Below are 15,496 nucleotides of genomic sequence, written 5' to 3'. Positions count from 1 at the left end.
CTCCCTTCCTTCCTTCCTTCTTCCTTCCTTCCTTCCTTCCTTCCTTCCTTCCTTCCTTCCTCCTCTCTCTCTTTCCTTCTCCCCTCCCCGCCCCCCCCCCCGGTACTGCGAAAGGCCTTGTGCTCGCCCTTAGATTTTTCGCTTAAGGCTGGCACTCTAAAATCGGAGCCACATCACCACTTTCAGCGTTGTGCTGGTTGTTTTTATTTGCGGGGGGGGGGGGCTTGCTTTTGCTTCTTGTTTTTGTTTGGGTTTGTTTTTGCTTTGGCTAGATGATTCTCTCCGATTTGTCTATCTGGGCTGGCTTTGAACCACGATCCTCAGATCTCAGCCTCCTAAGTAGCTAGGATGACGAGAGTGACCCTTGGGCGCTGGGCGGTGAAACTCTCCTGTGCAACTAATGTATACTAATAAAAATAGTTTAAAAATGTTTACCTGTCTGTCCCATCTCCCCGTCTCCTCGCATGGTACATTCTTGAGAGCAGAGACCTTGCTTGTCATATTGTATCCTCGAAACAGCAGACCCTCTATTGTTTGCTATTAAATAACTGAACTGACGGACACACACACACACACACACACACACACTAGGAATCACACTTTGAGACACCCTTCCGAAAGAAAAGAGCTTCCGAGGTACTTCTGGGAGGGGGGGGGGTCTCTGATCAGAATTTGGGGAAGAATTCGGGTCTAGTACTTCTACCTGAGAACCTTCCCCCCCACCCCCAGTCCTCATCTAGAAAACTGGGCTTGCCTTTAAAACCAAATAGGTCACTTGATTTTATTGAGGGTGTTGGCACAACTTATGGTCATGATGCTCCGCGCCGCGCTGACCAGGACTGGGGGTGGGGGGGCGGCGGTCCCCAACCAACACAGACACAGGAGTCTCCCAGTAGTACCTGGCTCCCGCAAACACTGGTTGCTGGCTCCCTGCAGCCCCCCCCCCGGGCTGTGGAGCCCGCGCCCCTAGGGCCGCTCTTCTCATTGGCTGAAGTCATTCCCCCCTGACTTCTTATTGGCTGTTGCACTTTGCTCTCCGCCCCCGCACGGGCCGCGCGTCGCAGCAGCCGGGACCGCGGCTCTGAGTCCCGCGGTGGCGCCAAGGCAGGACTCGCGCGCTCCGGGAGCGGCTAGAAACCCGCCGGGCGCGCATTTTTTCAGTGAAGTCGATTTTCCCAGCCGGGGACGTTCTGGTAGAGCGGAGACTAGCAAATGGGCGCATGAAGAAAGAGAGACAGCAGAGAAATGGACTGCTATTTGCGTCGCCTCAAACAGGAGCTGGTAAGAGCCGAGCTGGCGCGGGGAGCCCGGGCGGACTGCTGAGCCCCGACGGGCATCTGCTCTCCATCCTGGGCTCCAGGGAGCCAAGACGTGCGCCGGGCACAGAAAGATCGGGAAGGGGTGGAGAGGACGCGAACGGACAGGTAGAAGACAGGGCCTGCGGCTCAGAGGAAGGGACCCTGCGGAAACTTCGGGCAACGATTTGGGATGAGAGCAGGACAAGTGACAGACAGGCCGACTAAGTATGACAGCGCAACTGGGGGGGGGGGGAGAAAAGAGAGCAAAAGCCAGAAAGGACAGCTACACAGGCAAATAAGTCTCAGGCGCCAGGGCCCCGCAGGCGCGGGAATGACAGGCCGCAGGCAGTGGGAGCGGGTCCCGGGGTGCTCGGATTGCGCTGGGCTTCTGGAGCGCGCGCGCAAATGGAGCCCGAAGGGTGCGCGGGCCAGATCCCTGCCTGGAGCCGGAGGTCACCGGGGACCGGCCGCTCCTCGGAGGACAGCTAGCTCCGCCCTGGCCCCCTCCCGGCTTGGCAGAGCTGGCGCGGCTGCGGGGGCAGGCTGGGCCGGCTGTCTGCCTGGGCTTGTCTGCCAGCAGGGAGGGGGGCTGGCAGCTGTAATGACGGGGGGAGGCGGGGTGCCGCCTGGCAGATCGCGAGAGGGAGTTGCGGAGGCCCAGCCAGATGTCAGGTCTAGGCTTGGGGAGAGTGCGCAGGGAGCGCGAGGAGGCCCGGGGTGCTGGGGAGGCGAAGTAGCTTAGTCTGGCGAGGTGGGAGAGTGAATCACCGAAGTGAAATGGCAGAGTTAGCGACTGCTAAAGCTATATTAGGTAGGCCAGGTGGGTTGATTTCATATTCCACCCGCCCCCATCCCCGCCCTCATCTTCTACCTTTAGCATTTCTTCAACCACATGAATTCAGCCAGATTTCAGATATTACTCCTCCCCCTTTTCTGCTCTGTGCTTCTTTTCTTCAATCAGAACTCTTGCCTTCTGCTTTTAGATGTCTCTTTTAGGTTGTCTCTCCTGGAGGCGGCCTCTTCCATTTTCCTTTGCTCTCTTCTTTCTTCTTCGCAGAGCTAGGGGCACTCAAACACACAACACCAGACCTGGATCCAGGAAGTTTCAGCTTGTGGCTCTCCAGATTGCACGACAGCCTGCGCCACTTCTGTCCACCGAGGTTACACTCTTCCTGCTTGGGAGGGAACTCTGGCAGTGTGTTAGGGGCCAACTTGAGGGGACAGAAGAGGGGCCTGGTGGAGGAGAGAATCAGCCTGGAGAGGCAGGTGTTCTCCTAGATACTTCTGGAACAAATCATCCTGACACTCTTCCTGACTGTCCAACTCCATGGTCTACTTGCCCAGGTTCATGATCAATTCTTTTCCTCCTTCCTCCAAAAGCCCTGTCAGTGTTGACATGTCAAGGTTACTGGCCCAGATAACTTTCCTATACTCGGTTTTCACGTGCCTCTCATGCCAATTTATAATGGTGACCTCAGCCCCCACAAATAACTCTCATTTTTCCCATTCGTGTGTCCAAAGGTCAGGGTCATCACAGATAGTGTTTGAGGTTCAAGGCCTATGCTGAGAAAGAAATCGAATAGAATCCTCCTCTTTGTGCTTGGAATAGGGGACTGCGCCACCCACATCAGGATCTGCCTTCATGGAGGGTTTGTGGGTGTTCCTGGCATGGGCTCGAATTTTAAAAATCCTACTGATTTGCATTTTTTACAGCACCCTAGGTGGGAGGTGGTGAGGGGAGGAAGACAGGCTGTGGATGCCAGGAGAATTAAAAAGGCAAATAGGGATCTGCTCCAAGCCGAGCTCTAAATCTTGATTTGCACCCTCTCCTGCCAAAGGTCTTGAGGAAGGGGAGAGGCTGAAGTCACCCAGCTCCCCATCAGCTTTCATTTGGCCCTTTGTCGGAGCAGCTTGAGCCTTTGACTCTCTTGGAGAGGAAGCCAAATGCCTGGCCTCAGGCCCAGAATGGCACTCAGATGGAGAGCTCAGCACCCTTCCTCCTGGTGCTCCACCCCCTCCCCATGCCAGCTTACTCAGAGAGGAGACAGGCCGAGCTATCTGAGTCTCTCTCCCTCTCTGACACCTCAGCCCAATGCCTACATAGTAGGACCAAATCTCCACACCTTAGTATCCAATGAAAGTAAAGGGAACCATGCCTGAGTTAGTCCATGGTCAGTCCTTTGGCTGTCATTTTTTTTAAACTATACTGGTGAAGCTGGGCACTGGTGGCTCATGCCTGTAGACCTAGCTATTCAGGAGGCTGAGATATGAGGATCCCAGCGAGTAACCAGCCCAGGAAAGAAAGTTTATGAAATGCTTATCTCCAAATTAACCACCAAAAAGTCAGAAGTGGAGGAGTTGGTCAAATGGTAGAGCACTAGCCTTTAGCGAAAAACCTAAGGGACAATATCTAGGGCTTCTGTTCAATCGCCAGTACCTGCGTGCATGTGTGTGCACACTAATACACACAGACCTTAGGGACTGAGTTCAGAATAGCTTGGCAATGGCTGGATAAAGGAGTAATTGACATGTTTATACCCAGGGCTTCGATAGGGTGGGAAACACATGCAGTCAGTTTAAGTCATGAGCTGGGAAGGAGAGAGGTGCCTGTCATCTCTGACAGGATCCTTAGTTCCACCCAGGAGGATGGTGTATTGCCTTGTTCTGCCCTAAATTGGTTTATGCCCAGGAATGGTCTTGTGTAACATCCATCAAGTTCTACATTCATTTATTTCACTAAATCCCCTTCAAGAAGTATCCATCCTGCAGACACTATAAGACAGACTTGCTGCAAATGGCAACAAACATTAACAGGTTGTGAAAATGTCTTTCTTCAGGGTGCTCTGTAGTTTCCTTCTTCATCCTGGCTCTCAGGTTGACCCAGAAAATTAGGACAAGAAGAGCCTGTTCGAGGAAATCAAAAGTAGCAAGAGTTTTCTGACTTCCTGAAGCAGAAAATTTGCATCGTAACAAGGGAGCACTGGAGAAAGGCTAGGGTTTGGGGATCCTGGCTTAATTAAGCTGATGGCTGGAGTGCTGGTCTGGTCTCCCAGCCTGCAGAGGGAGCAGGAGTCAGGTTTCATGGGAAAAAAGTGGCTAGAGAAGGAGCAGCAGCTGACACACTTCTTCATTAAAAATAGGGAATTGGGCTAGAAGGACTCAGCAGGGAGCGCACATCTCTTTTCCATCCAGCCACCAAAGTGAGGCCCTGCCTGAACACAGGCCTTGGGACCAGCTGTTCCTTACACACCTCTCCCTTGTGGGCTTCCAACCAATGGGGGTAGACACAGACACACTGGAGAAGCAGATGTAAGTTGTTCACAAGGCATTCATTATGAGTTCAGGACAATGTAGAACCAACAGAATGCATAAAGGCTGAGTGATCAGGGTTTATGAAGTTCATCCTGGAATGCTTCCTGGGGGATGGGGAGGTTGGAGAAGACTGTCTTCTGGAATATCCATCCTGGCTGAGCCATGGAGAAGCAACTTCTCTTAGGTCCTGCTAAGGTCCTAACTATAAAAAGATAATAATTCTCCAGTTTCTAGTAGGTACGAAATTCAGGAAGATCTGGCACTCAGGCAAAAAACTAGGTCCTAAATGCAAAGTGAGAAGAAAAGAAGTTACAGTAGCTACAGCTTTCAATTTTTAGGGAAAAGTTGCACATTTCTGGAGGCAGGAGAAAAAAGATTTTTCTTCCAAAGGATTTAGTCTCCCTTCCTGGTTGGAATCAAGGATTTCAGGACTAAGATCATTTAGAAAAATGTGATGGATCGTGCCTGTAATCCCATCTGAGGGTCATGGTTCCAAGCCAGCCTGAGCAGAAAGGTTCATGAAATTCTTATCTCCAATTAGCCAGCAAAAAGCTGAAAGTGAAGGTGTAGCTCAAGTGGTAGAGCACCAGCCTTGAATGAAAAGACCAAATGAGAGCATAAGACCCTGAGTTCACACCCCAGTATTAGCATACACACAGGAAAAAAAGTGTGCATTTGAGGACCAGCAAACTTGAGCTCATATTTTGATTCCGTGTAATCTTGTCACGACTTAACCTCTTGTGTATCTTAGTTTTCTTCCTCTAAAATGGGTTTTAAAAATACCTATTTCATACAGCTAGTAAATGGCAACCTAAGTGAAGTGCCTCCCTGTCCTGGAGCTTGAACTCAGGCCTTGGGTGCTATCCCTGAGTTTTGTGCTCAAGGCACTCTACTACTTGAGCCACAACTCCACGTAAGTGCTCTCTGTCTCTCTCTCTCTCTGTCTCTCTGTCTCTCTTTCTCTGTCTCTCTCTGTCTCTGTCTCTCTCTGTCTCTGTCTCTCTCTGTCTCTGTCTCTCTCTGTCTCTCTCTCTCTCATTAATTATAGAAGACTCTCAAGGACTTTCCTGCCCAGGCTGGCTTCAAACCATGATCCTCAGATCTTAGCCTCCTGAGTAACTAGGATTATAGGCATGAGCCACCTGCTTTGGTAAACTCTTGATGTTAGATTGATCAGACTAGTTTGAGTGAGTCATTCATTCCCTGAACATGTTTACTGAGTTCATTCTGTGCTTAAGACACTGAGCAGCCACCGGAGTTGTGGATATAAATAAAACTAGACCCAGATTCTATCTTCAGGGACCCTTTACTTTAATATTAGCATCAATATGCAAGACATATCATTCATTTGTCCAATCAACACTAATAAATTATACTTTCACTGTTTCATTAAAAAAATGAAGGGTTAATTGACTTGGCTTAAATCACAAAGCTGATTATGGGTTCAAACTAAGCCAGTCTGCGCAAGAGCCTCCTCTTCTAACCAATGCAGAATATATCTAGAAACCTCTAATATAGAAATAGAGGATACATGCTTGATAAGAAGCATGGTTTCAGTGCTTTGAGAAGGGAAAGGGTGACCAACTGAAAAGGCTGGGAAAGCTTCCTGTCATGAAAGAGCTGGCCTGTAAGGAAGACGTTGAGGGATCTAAAGGGATGTGCATAGGAGAAGGGCAGCATTGCACACAGATAATGAAACACAAGCAGAAGGCACAGAGGCAGAAGTAGGGCGATGTCTGAGGACCAACTTGAGTTTGGCTAAGAGAAATGTCCAGCAGGGCTGAAAGAGTTGTTGTGGAGAAAATTGAATGTTGGCTAACTCCTGATCCTTTCTGGGCACACTGGCGAGTGACACCATCAGAAAGACTCTGCAACAAAGAGGGAACAAATGCAGCAGAGGTACTCACTAGACAGTATGTCGAAAATGAACTAGATAACTTATGGGTGAGGAGAGGAGGGAAAAACTGGGAGAGAGTGAGGGAAGGGGTGACACTGTTAAAAAAGAAATGTACTCATTACTTGACTTATGTAACCCCTCTGTACATCACCTTTACAATAACAATAAAATATATGCATATTTATTTTAAAAAAGAAATACTCTGCAACCTAGCAAGTGATATAGAGTGGATGTAGAGGGAGGGAGTAAACTGAGGCAGGAGCATACATGAGAAGGTTATTAGAAGAATCTAAGCAATGACTAGAGGCATGGCTCAAATGGCATAGTGCTCACTCACCTAACGATTCATCAGCCCAGAACTCAAATCTCAGTATGCAAAACAAAACAAAAACAAGCTGGGTACTGGTGGCTCATGCCTGTAATCCTAGCTACTCAGGAGGCTAAGATTTGAGGACTGCACTTTGAAGTGAGCCCCCAGGGAAGAAAAGTTCCAGAGATTTTTTTTATCTCTAATTAACCTGCACAAAGCCAAAAGTAGAGGTTTGGCTCAAGTGGTAGAGTGAGTGTCAGGCTTGAGCTTAAGCAAAAACCTAATTGAAGACATTAAATCTGGAGTTCAAAGCCCAGTACACACACACACACACACACACACACACACACACACACACACACACACGTGTGATATCTATAGATAGATCAGCAAAACAAAAATTCCAGACAAAAGACTAGAGAATAATGAGGTGTCAATCAGGAAAAAGAAGAGGAAGTAACTTCTTGAGGTCCCTTGGTTCCCAGAAGAGGCAGAGCAGTGAACCCCCGGAAGAAGGTAACATTGGACCCTTCTCTCCATCTGTCTGCCTCTTGCCTGAGCTTGTGACTCCCAAAAGATGGTTCATTTGGGAAAGTAGGCTCACATCGCTCACTTCCTCCTTTCTTTATCCTCCTCCCTCCTGCAGCTCTTGGCCCTGTTTCCATGTTACCTTCCTGTTGAAAGTTCCAGCCAAGAGCCAAAAAGGTCCCTATTCACTGAACTGGAGAATGGGCCACTTGGCAAATGTGAGGCTTTTCCCATTTCCGGCCTTGAGCGCCTGCTCTTAGCTTCCCCAAGGGCTGAAAGAAACTGTGTGGGGATCCTGTGAGTAATGGGGGTGGGGTGGGGAATAGAGGTGGGCACACTGCCAAGTCCATGGGCAAAGCTGAGCTTGTGTCAAAGGATTCCGGTGGAGCTGGGAGAGGGCGTGAGATGGATAGATGGAGGGCACAGCTGCAGGATCAGTCAGGGGCCCAGGGCAGGGCTTGGGAAGGGAGCCGAGGATGCTGGCATCTTTTTCCATCCTCATTCCTCCCACAACACAAAGGGTCTAGCAAGTGCCAGAGACCAGGGTGCTGACCCCAGACCACCCCTTTGAGAACTTGGGATGAGATCTGTTTCCCAAGGCCTTTTTTCCCTTTTGCCCCAGGCAGGCAGTTCTTTTTTTCTTAGTAGTCTAATGCAAGAAAGACACTGAATCAGGTCTCAGAGGCCCTCAGAAGATGGTTTCCTGCTCTTCCTCCCCATCTGGTGGTAATTGCCCTTTGTACTTCCTGCTGACCCTCCTGATTTCCTCTCACCACACTCCATGAGGCTGAGTGGTCAAGGATTGTGATAGCTTGGAGAGCCATTGGTCCAGAGGAAAGGGCCAGTCTTGGAAGTTCTACCACTCAGAAGGCTTGGGACCATAAGCCAGAGAGTAGTGATTCCTTTGGGGGTCATCAAGATAGCATGCACACTTATGGATACCATCTGCTGAGAGTGAGTCCTATATATCCATACAAGTTCTTTTATAAAACACATTTATTTGCACTAATGGTACATTTAAATAAAATTAAATAGAAGTGTAAGTCGGATGCCAGTGGCTCACGCCTGTATTCCTAGCTACTCAAGAGGATGAGATCTGAGGACTGAGATTTGAAGTCAACCCTGGCAGAAAAGTCTACAAGACTCTCACCTCCAATGAACTACTCAGAAAAAGCCGGAAATGGTGCTGTGGCTCACATGGTAGAGTGCTAACCTTGAGCACAGAGAGGCCCAGGAACAGTGCCCAAGCCCTGAATTTAAGCCCCAGGACTGGCCAAAAAAAAAAAAGTGTAGATCATGTGTAGATAGATATAGGGATCATAGTAACAAAGAGAGAAGAGTGTTAGGGCAACACCGAGGGAGAAGATGATCCAAGAAGAAGATGATGATCTAAGATCTGAGAGGACCACTAGTTTCCTAACTCATCCAGTGAGGCTGATCCACTTTCCTAGCCAGCCTTCCAGAGCAGAGGTGGGGCTCTGGAAAGGCAGAAGACCTGGCATTGGCTACCTACAGGGGGAGGGGCTAGCATTTCACCAAACACTGGTGGATCAGTCCAATGGCAAATAGCTGAGTTCATCTGCTGGGACTGCAGTAGGCTTCTGCCCACACCAGGAGGGCACTGGCAGCCATAAGTTGGTGCAAATCACATTGGAGAGATTAAAGTTACGTTCGGGATGAAACTGTGAGTCTCAGGAGGTACTGGAGTGGGATATGAAGGGGAAGTGAGGCAGCAAGAAGGAAGGTGAAGCCAGGTGCCAGTGGCTCATGCCTGTAATCCCAGCTACCCAGGAGGCTGAGATCTGGGGATTGAGGTTCAAAGCCAGCCCAGGCAGGAAAGTCCACAAGACTCCATCTTCAACAAACCACTCAGAAAACCGGAAGTGGCACTGTGGCTCAAGTGGTAGAGCACTTGCCTTGAGCTGAAGAGATGAGGGACAGCGCCCAGCCCAGAGTTTAAGCCCAAGCCCCATGACCAAAAAAAAAAAAAAAAAAAGAAGGAGGAAGGTGAGAAGACCTTTCAGGGCCTTTCTCTAAAAGGATTCCTACAACCTTCACTGGGATGCACTTATCATTTGATGCTGGATAGGCCTCTGTGTGTGTGTGTGTGTGTGTGTGTGTGTGCGCGCGCGCACATGTGCACACACACACACACACACACACACAGAGTCTCTAAATTAGGGGAGGGGAGATGATTGTTAGATCCATTTCTGTTTCCACTTAATTGAATGTAGACCAGTTAGACCCTTTTATGACTTCTCCAGCTACTCCTGGGAACATAGTAGGTATAACTTGGTCCCTATCTGAGGGAGAATGAAAGATTTTGAGAAACTAGGGGCCAGAGAAGAACTCAGCAGCCTATAGCCTGGAAACTAGGGTTCAGTCTTCAGGAGATTCAGTGACAGTTGAATCTCATGTTGGTCTCTGTTTCAGTTGCCTGTACTTCTTAGCTTCCACACTATACTGATTTCTCTGCTTCCTTTTTGGTCCTAAGACAAGAGGGTCCCACGCTCTGGGTGAAGGAGCAGCTGGCCTCTGGCTCTTTCTCTGTGAGTGACATCATCCCCTTGGGGTTGGTGGGAAAAGCTGTCCTGCTGGCTCTGCTTGCAGTCAAGACTAAATGGATGCTCCAATTCCCACTGCCCCTAGCCATCCCGATTTCCCAACTCAGATCCTTCTTCTATTTTTATCCTCTCACAACGTTCCCTTCAGTGCCAGCACCTTGTCCAGTCTGGGCTCACCGTGAGACCATTGGAAAGTGGACGAAAGGGTGAAGAAGCTTCTCCTTCCACTCCTCTCCTTCCCCTAAGTGCGGGGTCCCCTGGATGTGTGGCATCCTATCATTCGTGTGTATTAAGTTTCACTGAGGAAGAAATGTCCTCAAAGTACCTAGAATATCTCAACAGACAATGTTTCTGGCTACTTTTGGCTCATCGGCTCATGGTGCTTCTTTCTTGGTGCCACATAAATAGACATTAGCTCATTCAATCTGCACAATAGCTGCATGAGGCTGGAACTATGACTCCTATTTTAAAGGATGGAGAAATTGAGTCAAATGCAGTGGCTTACACCTGTAATCCCAGCATTCAGGAGGCCAAAGCAGGAAGACCTTAAGTTTGAGGACAGCTTGGGCTACATAGGAAGCTCCTGTCTCCGAGCTGGAATTTAAACTTTGTTTGTTTTGTCTCTAGAACCCAAATTCTTAACCAGTACTGAATATAATTATTAGTATGTGTACAATTTCAGCCCTTATTTACTTAAATGGAGCCTCTGTTTGGAGGTAGCTCTGAACTCATGCATACCCACACATTCATTCTCACTGGAAAACTGTACAAAATGTCAGCCTTGTATCTTATGGATTTTTCCACACTGGAAGAGACTGAATGGGGTCATTTTATTCCTCCCCCTGCCTCTGACCTGGACCATGTTTCACTTTCTGGAGGGAAGTCTGCCAGTTCAGATTCCTTGCCTCTCAGTGTGTTGAAGCCTTGGGAAATGGCTCTGACCATCCTGGTGTAGCAAGTGACCGAAGGTCGCAGCAGTGCAGATGGTCATCCAAAGGATCAATGATATTCCTGGAGGGGTGATATAGTAAGTAGAAGGTGCCAGCAAGGGTCTGGGGTAATGGAATGATGTGCAGATGATCTCAGTCTCGGCTCTCTAGTAGATGATCAGTTAACATTTCATAAGGGTTTGTGAGCACTTACACTCATGGATGACATGAGCCACATGTATACTTATCAGGACTTCAGGATGCACATCTTAAGGAACAGAGACAAGGCTCTATGAGGAGCATGGTGGGCAAGTGAGAGGGCTTGGGATTGAAGACCCTGTCATAGATCTTGCCTGCAGGACCAAGTAGTTTGGATTAGCGTCTTTAAACAATGAAGAGCCCTGTTGAGGGAAGAAGAGATAGGGTGGAGATGTGTGTTGGGGAGATTAGCCAAAGCACTCTCATGCTGATGGCCAGAAGGCCTTCTCTGAGCTTCTGTAGCTGGGAAAGGAAGGAGAGATACAAATGCCCGTAGGACAGGACTCCCACACAGTCCACAATTAAGTCAGGCAGAGCAGAGGTGATTGACCGGAGAAGTGAAAATGACTCCTCTGAGGTTCCAGGCACAGGCGCAGGAAAGAGGGCTGGAGAATGGAGAGGAACAGGGAAAATCAGAGGAAGAAGCAGTTTTCCAGGAAGGAACTGGGGCTCACAGCTGCTGCAGAGTGGCCCTGAAAGGAAGGGGTCAGAAAGACAGAAACAAAGCCTTCGGGGCAAGAACCACAGGTACAGCTACCCTAGATGGGCTCTGTGTGGCTACACCCCAGTAAAGGCCTCCTTGCCCTCAGAGGCAACCTGTCCCCTCCTGTCCTTTGGTGCTTCTGGCTCATTGAGATTCTGGCTCAGATTCCCCCGCTTCTTGCCAGAGCCAGGGTTGACAAGAGATTTGATCCAGAGGCCTGAGAGGGTCAGCTGCTAGCCCACTTTCTCCCTGGCCGTGCCTCTCTGCCCCTCCCACTCCAGTTCCCCACCCCCACCGGCTGGGCTTAGCTCTGGGCATTAAGACAAGCTTGGGAGGTAAGATGATCCTCCTGGTCTCCGAGGGGCTTAAGAAACAGATGGTCTCCGCACAGGAGGCTTGCCATGAGTAACTTGATCAGGAGCTGGGAAGAGAGCTGGCAGGACCAAGGCAGCTTGGACCCAGGGTCTGGGGAACTCTGTGAATGTTATCAGACAGAAACTCTCCTCCCCAGTCTCCAAATAAGGCCCTCACCCAAGGCAAGCTCTCAGGTCCCTCCAGATGGCACCTGAGACTTGGGCCTCAGACACCCCCCCACAAAGGAGTTGAGAGGATTGGCTCTAACACCCCCATTCTGATATGGCCAGTGCAACAGAGCCAGTTGGGCTGAGAAGGCAGGAAGAAAGGACACTGGAGCCAACTCTGAGGGCAGCTGAGAGGAGACAGGTGTTTGGGAAGAACAGACAGGCTAGGAAGAGCGGGTAAAGGCTTACAGCAAATAGGAGTTGCCAGGCCTCCTTCCTTCTCTTCCTGGTCAGATATAATAAAGAGGAATTAAAGCTTCAGGTCCACTCTTTCTCTGTAATGTCCCCTTCAACTCTTCTCCAGTGCCCTGTAGAGGGAAGCATAGACTTCAAATCCAGCACCACTGCCTAACCAGCTGCAGGCAGTGTTTGCTGGTCAGGACTACAGTATTTGGAAGGACACAGTCCTGGTTTGAGCCCCAGCTCTATGAGCTGTGTGGCCTTAGATAGGTTTACTTCACATCAACTACAACTTATTATTTGTTAAAGTGAAAATACTAATAACCTCTTAGGGTTTTTATAAAAAGTAATGACATGCTGCACATAGAATTCCTAGCATGATTCCTGTGACGTATTAAATGCACAATTTGTTATTGCTGCCAACTTCCCCCTCATCCATCAGAGAGGGAGGACACAGACACAGAAAATGACAAGAATGGTTACCACAACTTTGTGTATTCTCAAACTGATCTCAATTCTGCCTTTTATTCTCTAATCTTGGGCAACTTATATGCCTCGGATTCCTTCTCTGTCAAGTGGTGACAATAATAGTCATCACCTCATAGAGAGAGATTAAATATAGCTTAATGTGTGTATAGATAAACTATTTGTACACACACATATACACACACACACACACACACACACACACACATAAGAGCCCCTCTACTTAATGATGTTTGGACTTCACCATGCTGTAAAACATATCCATAAAGCTGAGTGCTGGTGGTTTTCACCTGTAATCCTAGCTATTCAGGAGGCTGAGATCTGAAGACCAAAGATTGAATCAAGCCTGGGCAGATAAATCTGTGAGACTCTTATTTCCAATTAGCTATCAAAAAGATGGAAGTGGAGATATGGCTCAAGTGGTGGCTCACCAGCCTTGAACAAAAATGTCAGGCAAGATTGCCTGAGGCTCTGAGTTCAAGCCGCAGTGCTAGCATCCTCCTCCCACAAAAAAATATGCCATAAAGCTATTCTGTTTTCCATATTCAGTACAATACTCAGCACATGAGATACATCCCACACTTTCTTACAAACTAGGCTTAGTGTTGGATGATTTTGCCTAACTATACAGTGTGTTCAGAGCACATTTAAATTAGACAAAGTTGTGTGGCATGGGTTTAGGAAGCTGAGCTGTGTCCCAAGTGGTAGAGTGGTCACTTTGAGCAAAAAAGACAAGTGAGAACACAAGGCCCTGAGCTCAAGTCCCAGTACCAGCACCAAAAATAAATACAGATAAATATGTTTAGCCTGGCCACCATCCCCTCATAAATGGAGGAGCATCTGCAAAACTAAGGACATACTTTGGTTCGTTTTGCTGTCATTATTTCCTTTACTGAGCCTGGATCTAAGCAGTACTGAGCTGTAAAGAAATGGGTTAGTGGTAGGTAAGGGATGACTAGGGAGTGTGTATTTGGAGGGTTGTGGGATTTAGGTCCTAGGCTGTGAGGGGCCGTCCTTCCGGCCACCCTTGTGCTCACTGGCCCTGTGCCTCCTCTGCCCCTGCAGATGTCCATGAAGGAGGTGGGTGATGGCTTGCAGGACCAGATGAACTGCATGATGGGTGCACTTCAAGAACTGAAGCTCCTGCAGGTGCAGACGGCATTGGAACAGCTGGAGATCTCTGGAGGGAGTCCTGCCCCCAGCTGCCCTGAAAGTCCACAGATACAGCCTGGGCACCCTTGCTGGGAGGGTGGCAGCCACCCTGCCAGGCCTACAGCCTGTTCCTCCTCCAGCAATCCTTCTTTTGGCAGCAGCACCAAGTTTCCATGCCATAGGAGTGACTGTGCCAATGATCATGGCCCCCTGCCCAGGACACAGCTGCCTGAGCACCAAAGCTGTGCCCAGCAGGGGTCAGAGAAAGTAGAACCTGATGACTGGACCTCCACATTGATGTCTCGGGGCAGGAATCGGCAGCCTCTGGTATTAGGGGACAATGTCTTTGCAGACCTGGTGGGCAACTGGCTAGACTTGCCAGAAGTGGAGAAAAGTGGGGAGAAGGGTGAGACTGGGGGAGCAGGTGAGGCCAAAGCAGCGAGAGGCCAGTCCCGGGAGCTGGGCCGCAAGTTTGCCCTAACAGCCAACATCTTTAGGAAGTTCTTACGTAGTGTGAGGCCTGATCGTGACCGCCTGCTCAAGGAGAAGCCAGGTTGGGTGACACCCATGGTCTCCGAGCCCCGAGCTGGACGCTCCCAGAAAGTCAAGAAGCGGAACCATTCCAAGGGTTCCGGATGGTTCCCCTTCCCAAGCACTGGGGAGCCCAGACGAGGGGACACCCCTTCAAGTAGCTCCAAGGCCATGGAACCCTCACCAGCAGGCTTTGACATTAACACAGCTGTTTGGGTCTAAATTCTGATGTTGGCTGAAGCCAAAAGGCCAGTCCCCAAACTGGGCCCCTGGGGAGGCGGGAGGGTAGGTGGTGTAGCCTTCAGAGCCCAAATCCATGTTCCTTTCTCCCAGAAAGGAGAGAGAAGCCAGAGTTCAGACAGGGCTGACCAGAACATACATGACTGGTGAGGGGAGGAGGTAAGAGCTCCTGGAGAAAGGTTGTGCGTGGACAAGGTGCACTTGTGTGTGTGTGTGTGTGTGTGTGTGTGTGTGCCAGCAAATGCCTCTGACATTCCTCTGCTGCCCTCAAAGACCTCAGTGAACACAGAATATGAACAAGGGCACTAGGATCTCAGAGAGCCTCTCTCCCTTGCCACCCCCCCCCATTTAAATGGCCAGTCTCTAGTGCCCCAATCTTATTCCTGGCAAGATCAAGATTGCAGGCCCCAGTACTGAAGCCACGCCCTCTTGGGTGGGTGGAGCAATAGGAGGAAATCCTTTCCATAGTCCTTCCAGTGGTCATGAAGATTCCAGAGCTTTCCTGGATCCTGGAAAATCGGCTGATCCAGGAGGACGGTGAAGGAAGACCGGATGCTTCTGGGTTTTCCTGAAGGTATAGGTGATGAGCAGTATTGTGCACGTCTAAAGGCCTCTTCACAGTCACATGGTCTTGTAAAGGGGCACAGTGGGCACGATCTAGTCCCCAGCCCGGACTTGCTGACTGTCCAAGAACAGACTTTGGTAGGAAGGGGACAGGCCTGACCAACTGCTGGCTAGTCAGCATT

The 15,496-nt window shown here is 49.5% G+C and overlaps 1 protein-coding gene across 1 annotated transcript; it reads left to right on the top strand.

Moving 5' to 3' along the window:
* Positions 1-1,192: 1,192 nt before the first annotated feature.
* Fam212b (family with sequence similarity 212, member B) lies at positions 1,193-14,732 on the top strand. Its single transcript, XM_013024675.1, has 2 exons — positions 1,193-1,281; positions 13,893-14,732. The coding sequence occupies exons 1-2, from the start codon at positions 1,246-1,248 to the stop codon at positions 14,730-14,732; spliced, it is 876 nt and encodes a 291-aa protein (XP_012880129.1). The 5' UTR covers positions 1,193-1,245.
* Positions 14,733-15,496: the final 764 nt, after the last annotated feature.

Source organism: Dipodomys ordii, unplaced genomic scaffold (genome assembly GCF_000151885.1).
Source record: "Dipodomys ordii isolate 6190 unplaced genomic scaffold, Dord_2.0 Scaffold78, whole genome shotgun sequence".
Lineage (NCBI taxonomy): Eukaryota > Metazoa > Chordata > Mammalia > Rodentia > Heteromyidae > Dipodomys > Dipodomys ordii.
This window is presented reverse-complemented; position numbering and strand designations above follow the sequence as displayed.

Coding starts and splice junctions, on each gene's coding strand:
- Fam212b (XM_013024675.1), top strand. CDS start 1,246: ATGGACTGCTATTTGCGTCGCCTCAAACAGGAGCTG. Junction 1,282..13,892: donor GTCGCCTCAAACAGGAGCTG/GTAAGAGCCGAG, acceptor CTGCCCCTGCAG/ATGTCCATGAAGGAGGTGGG.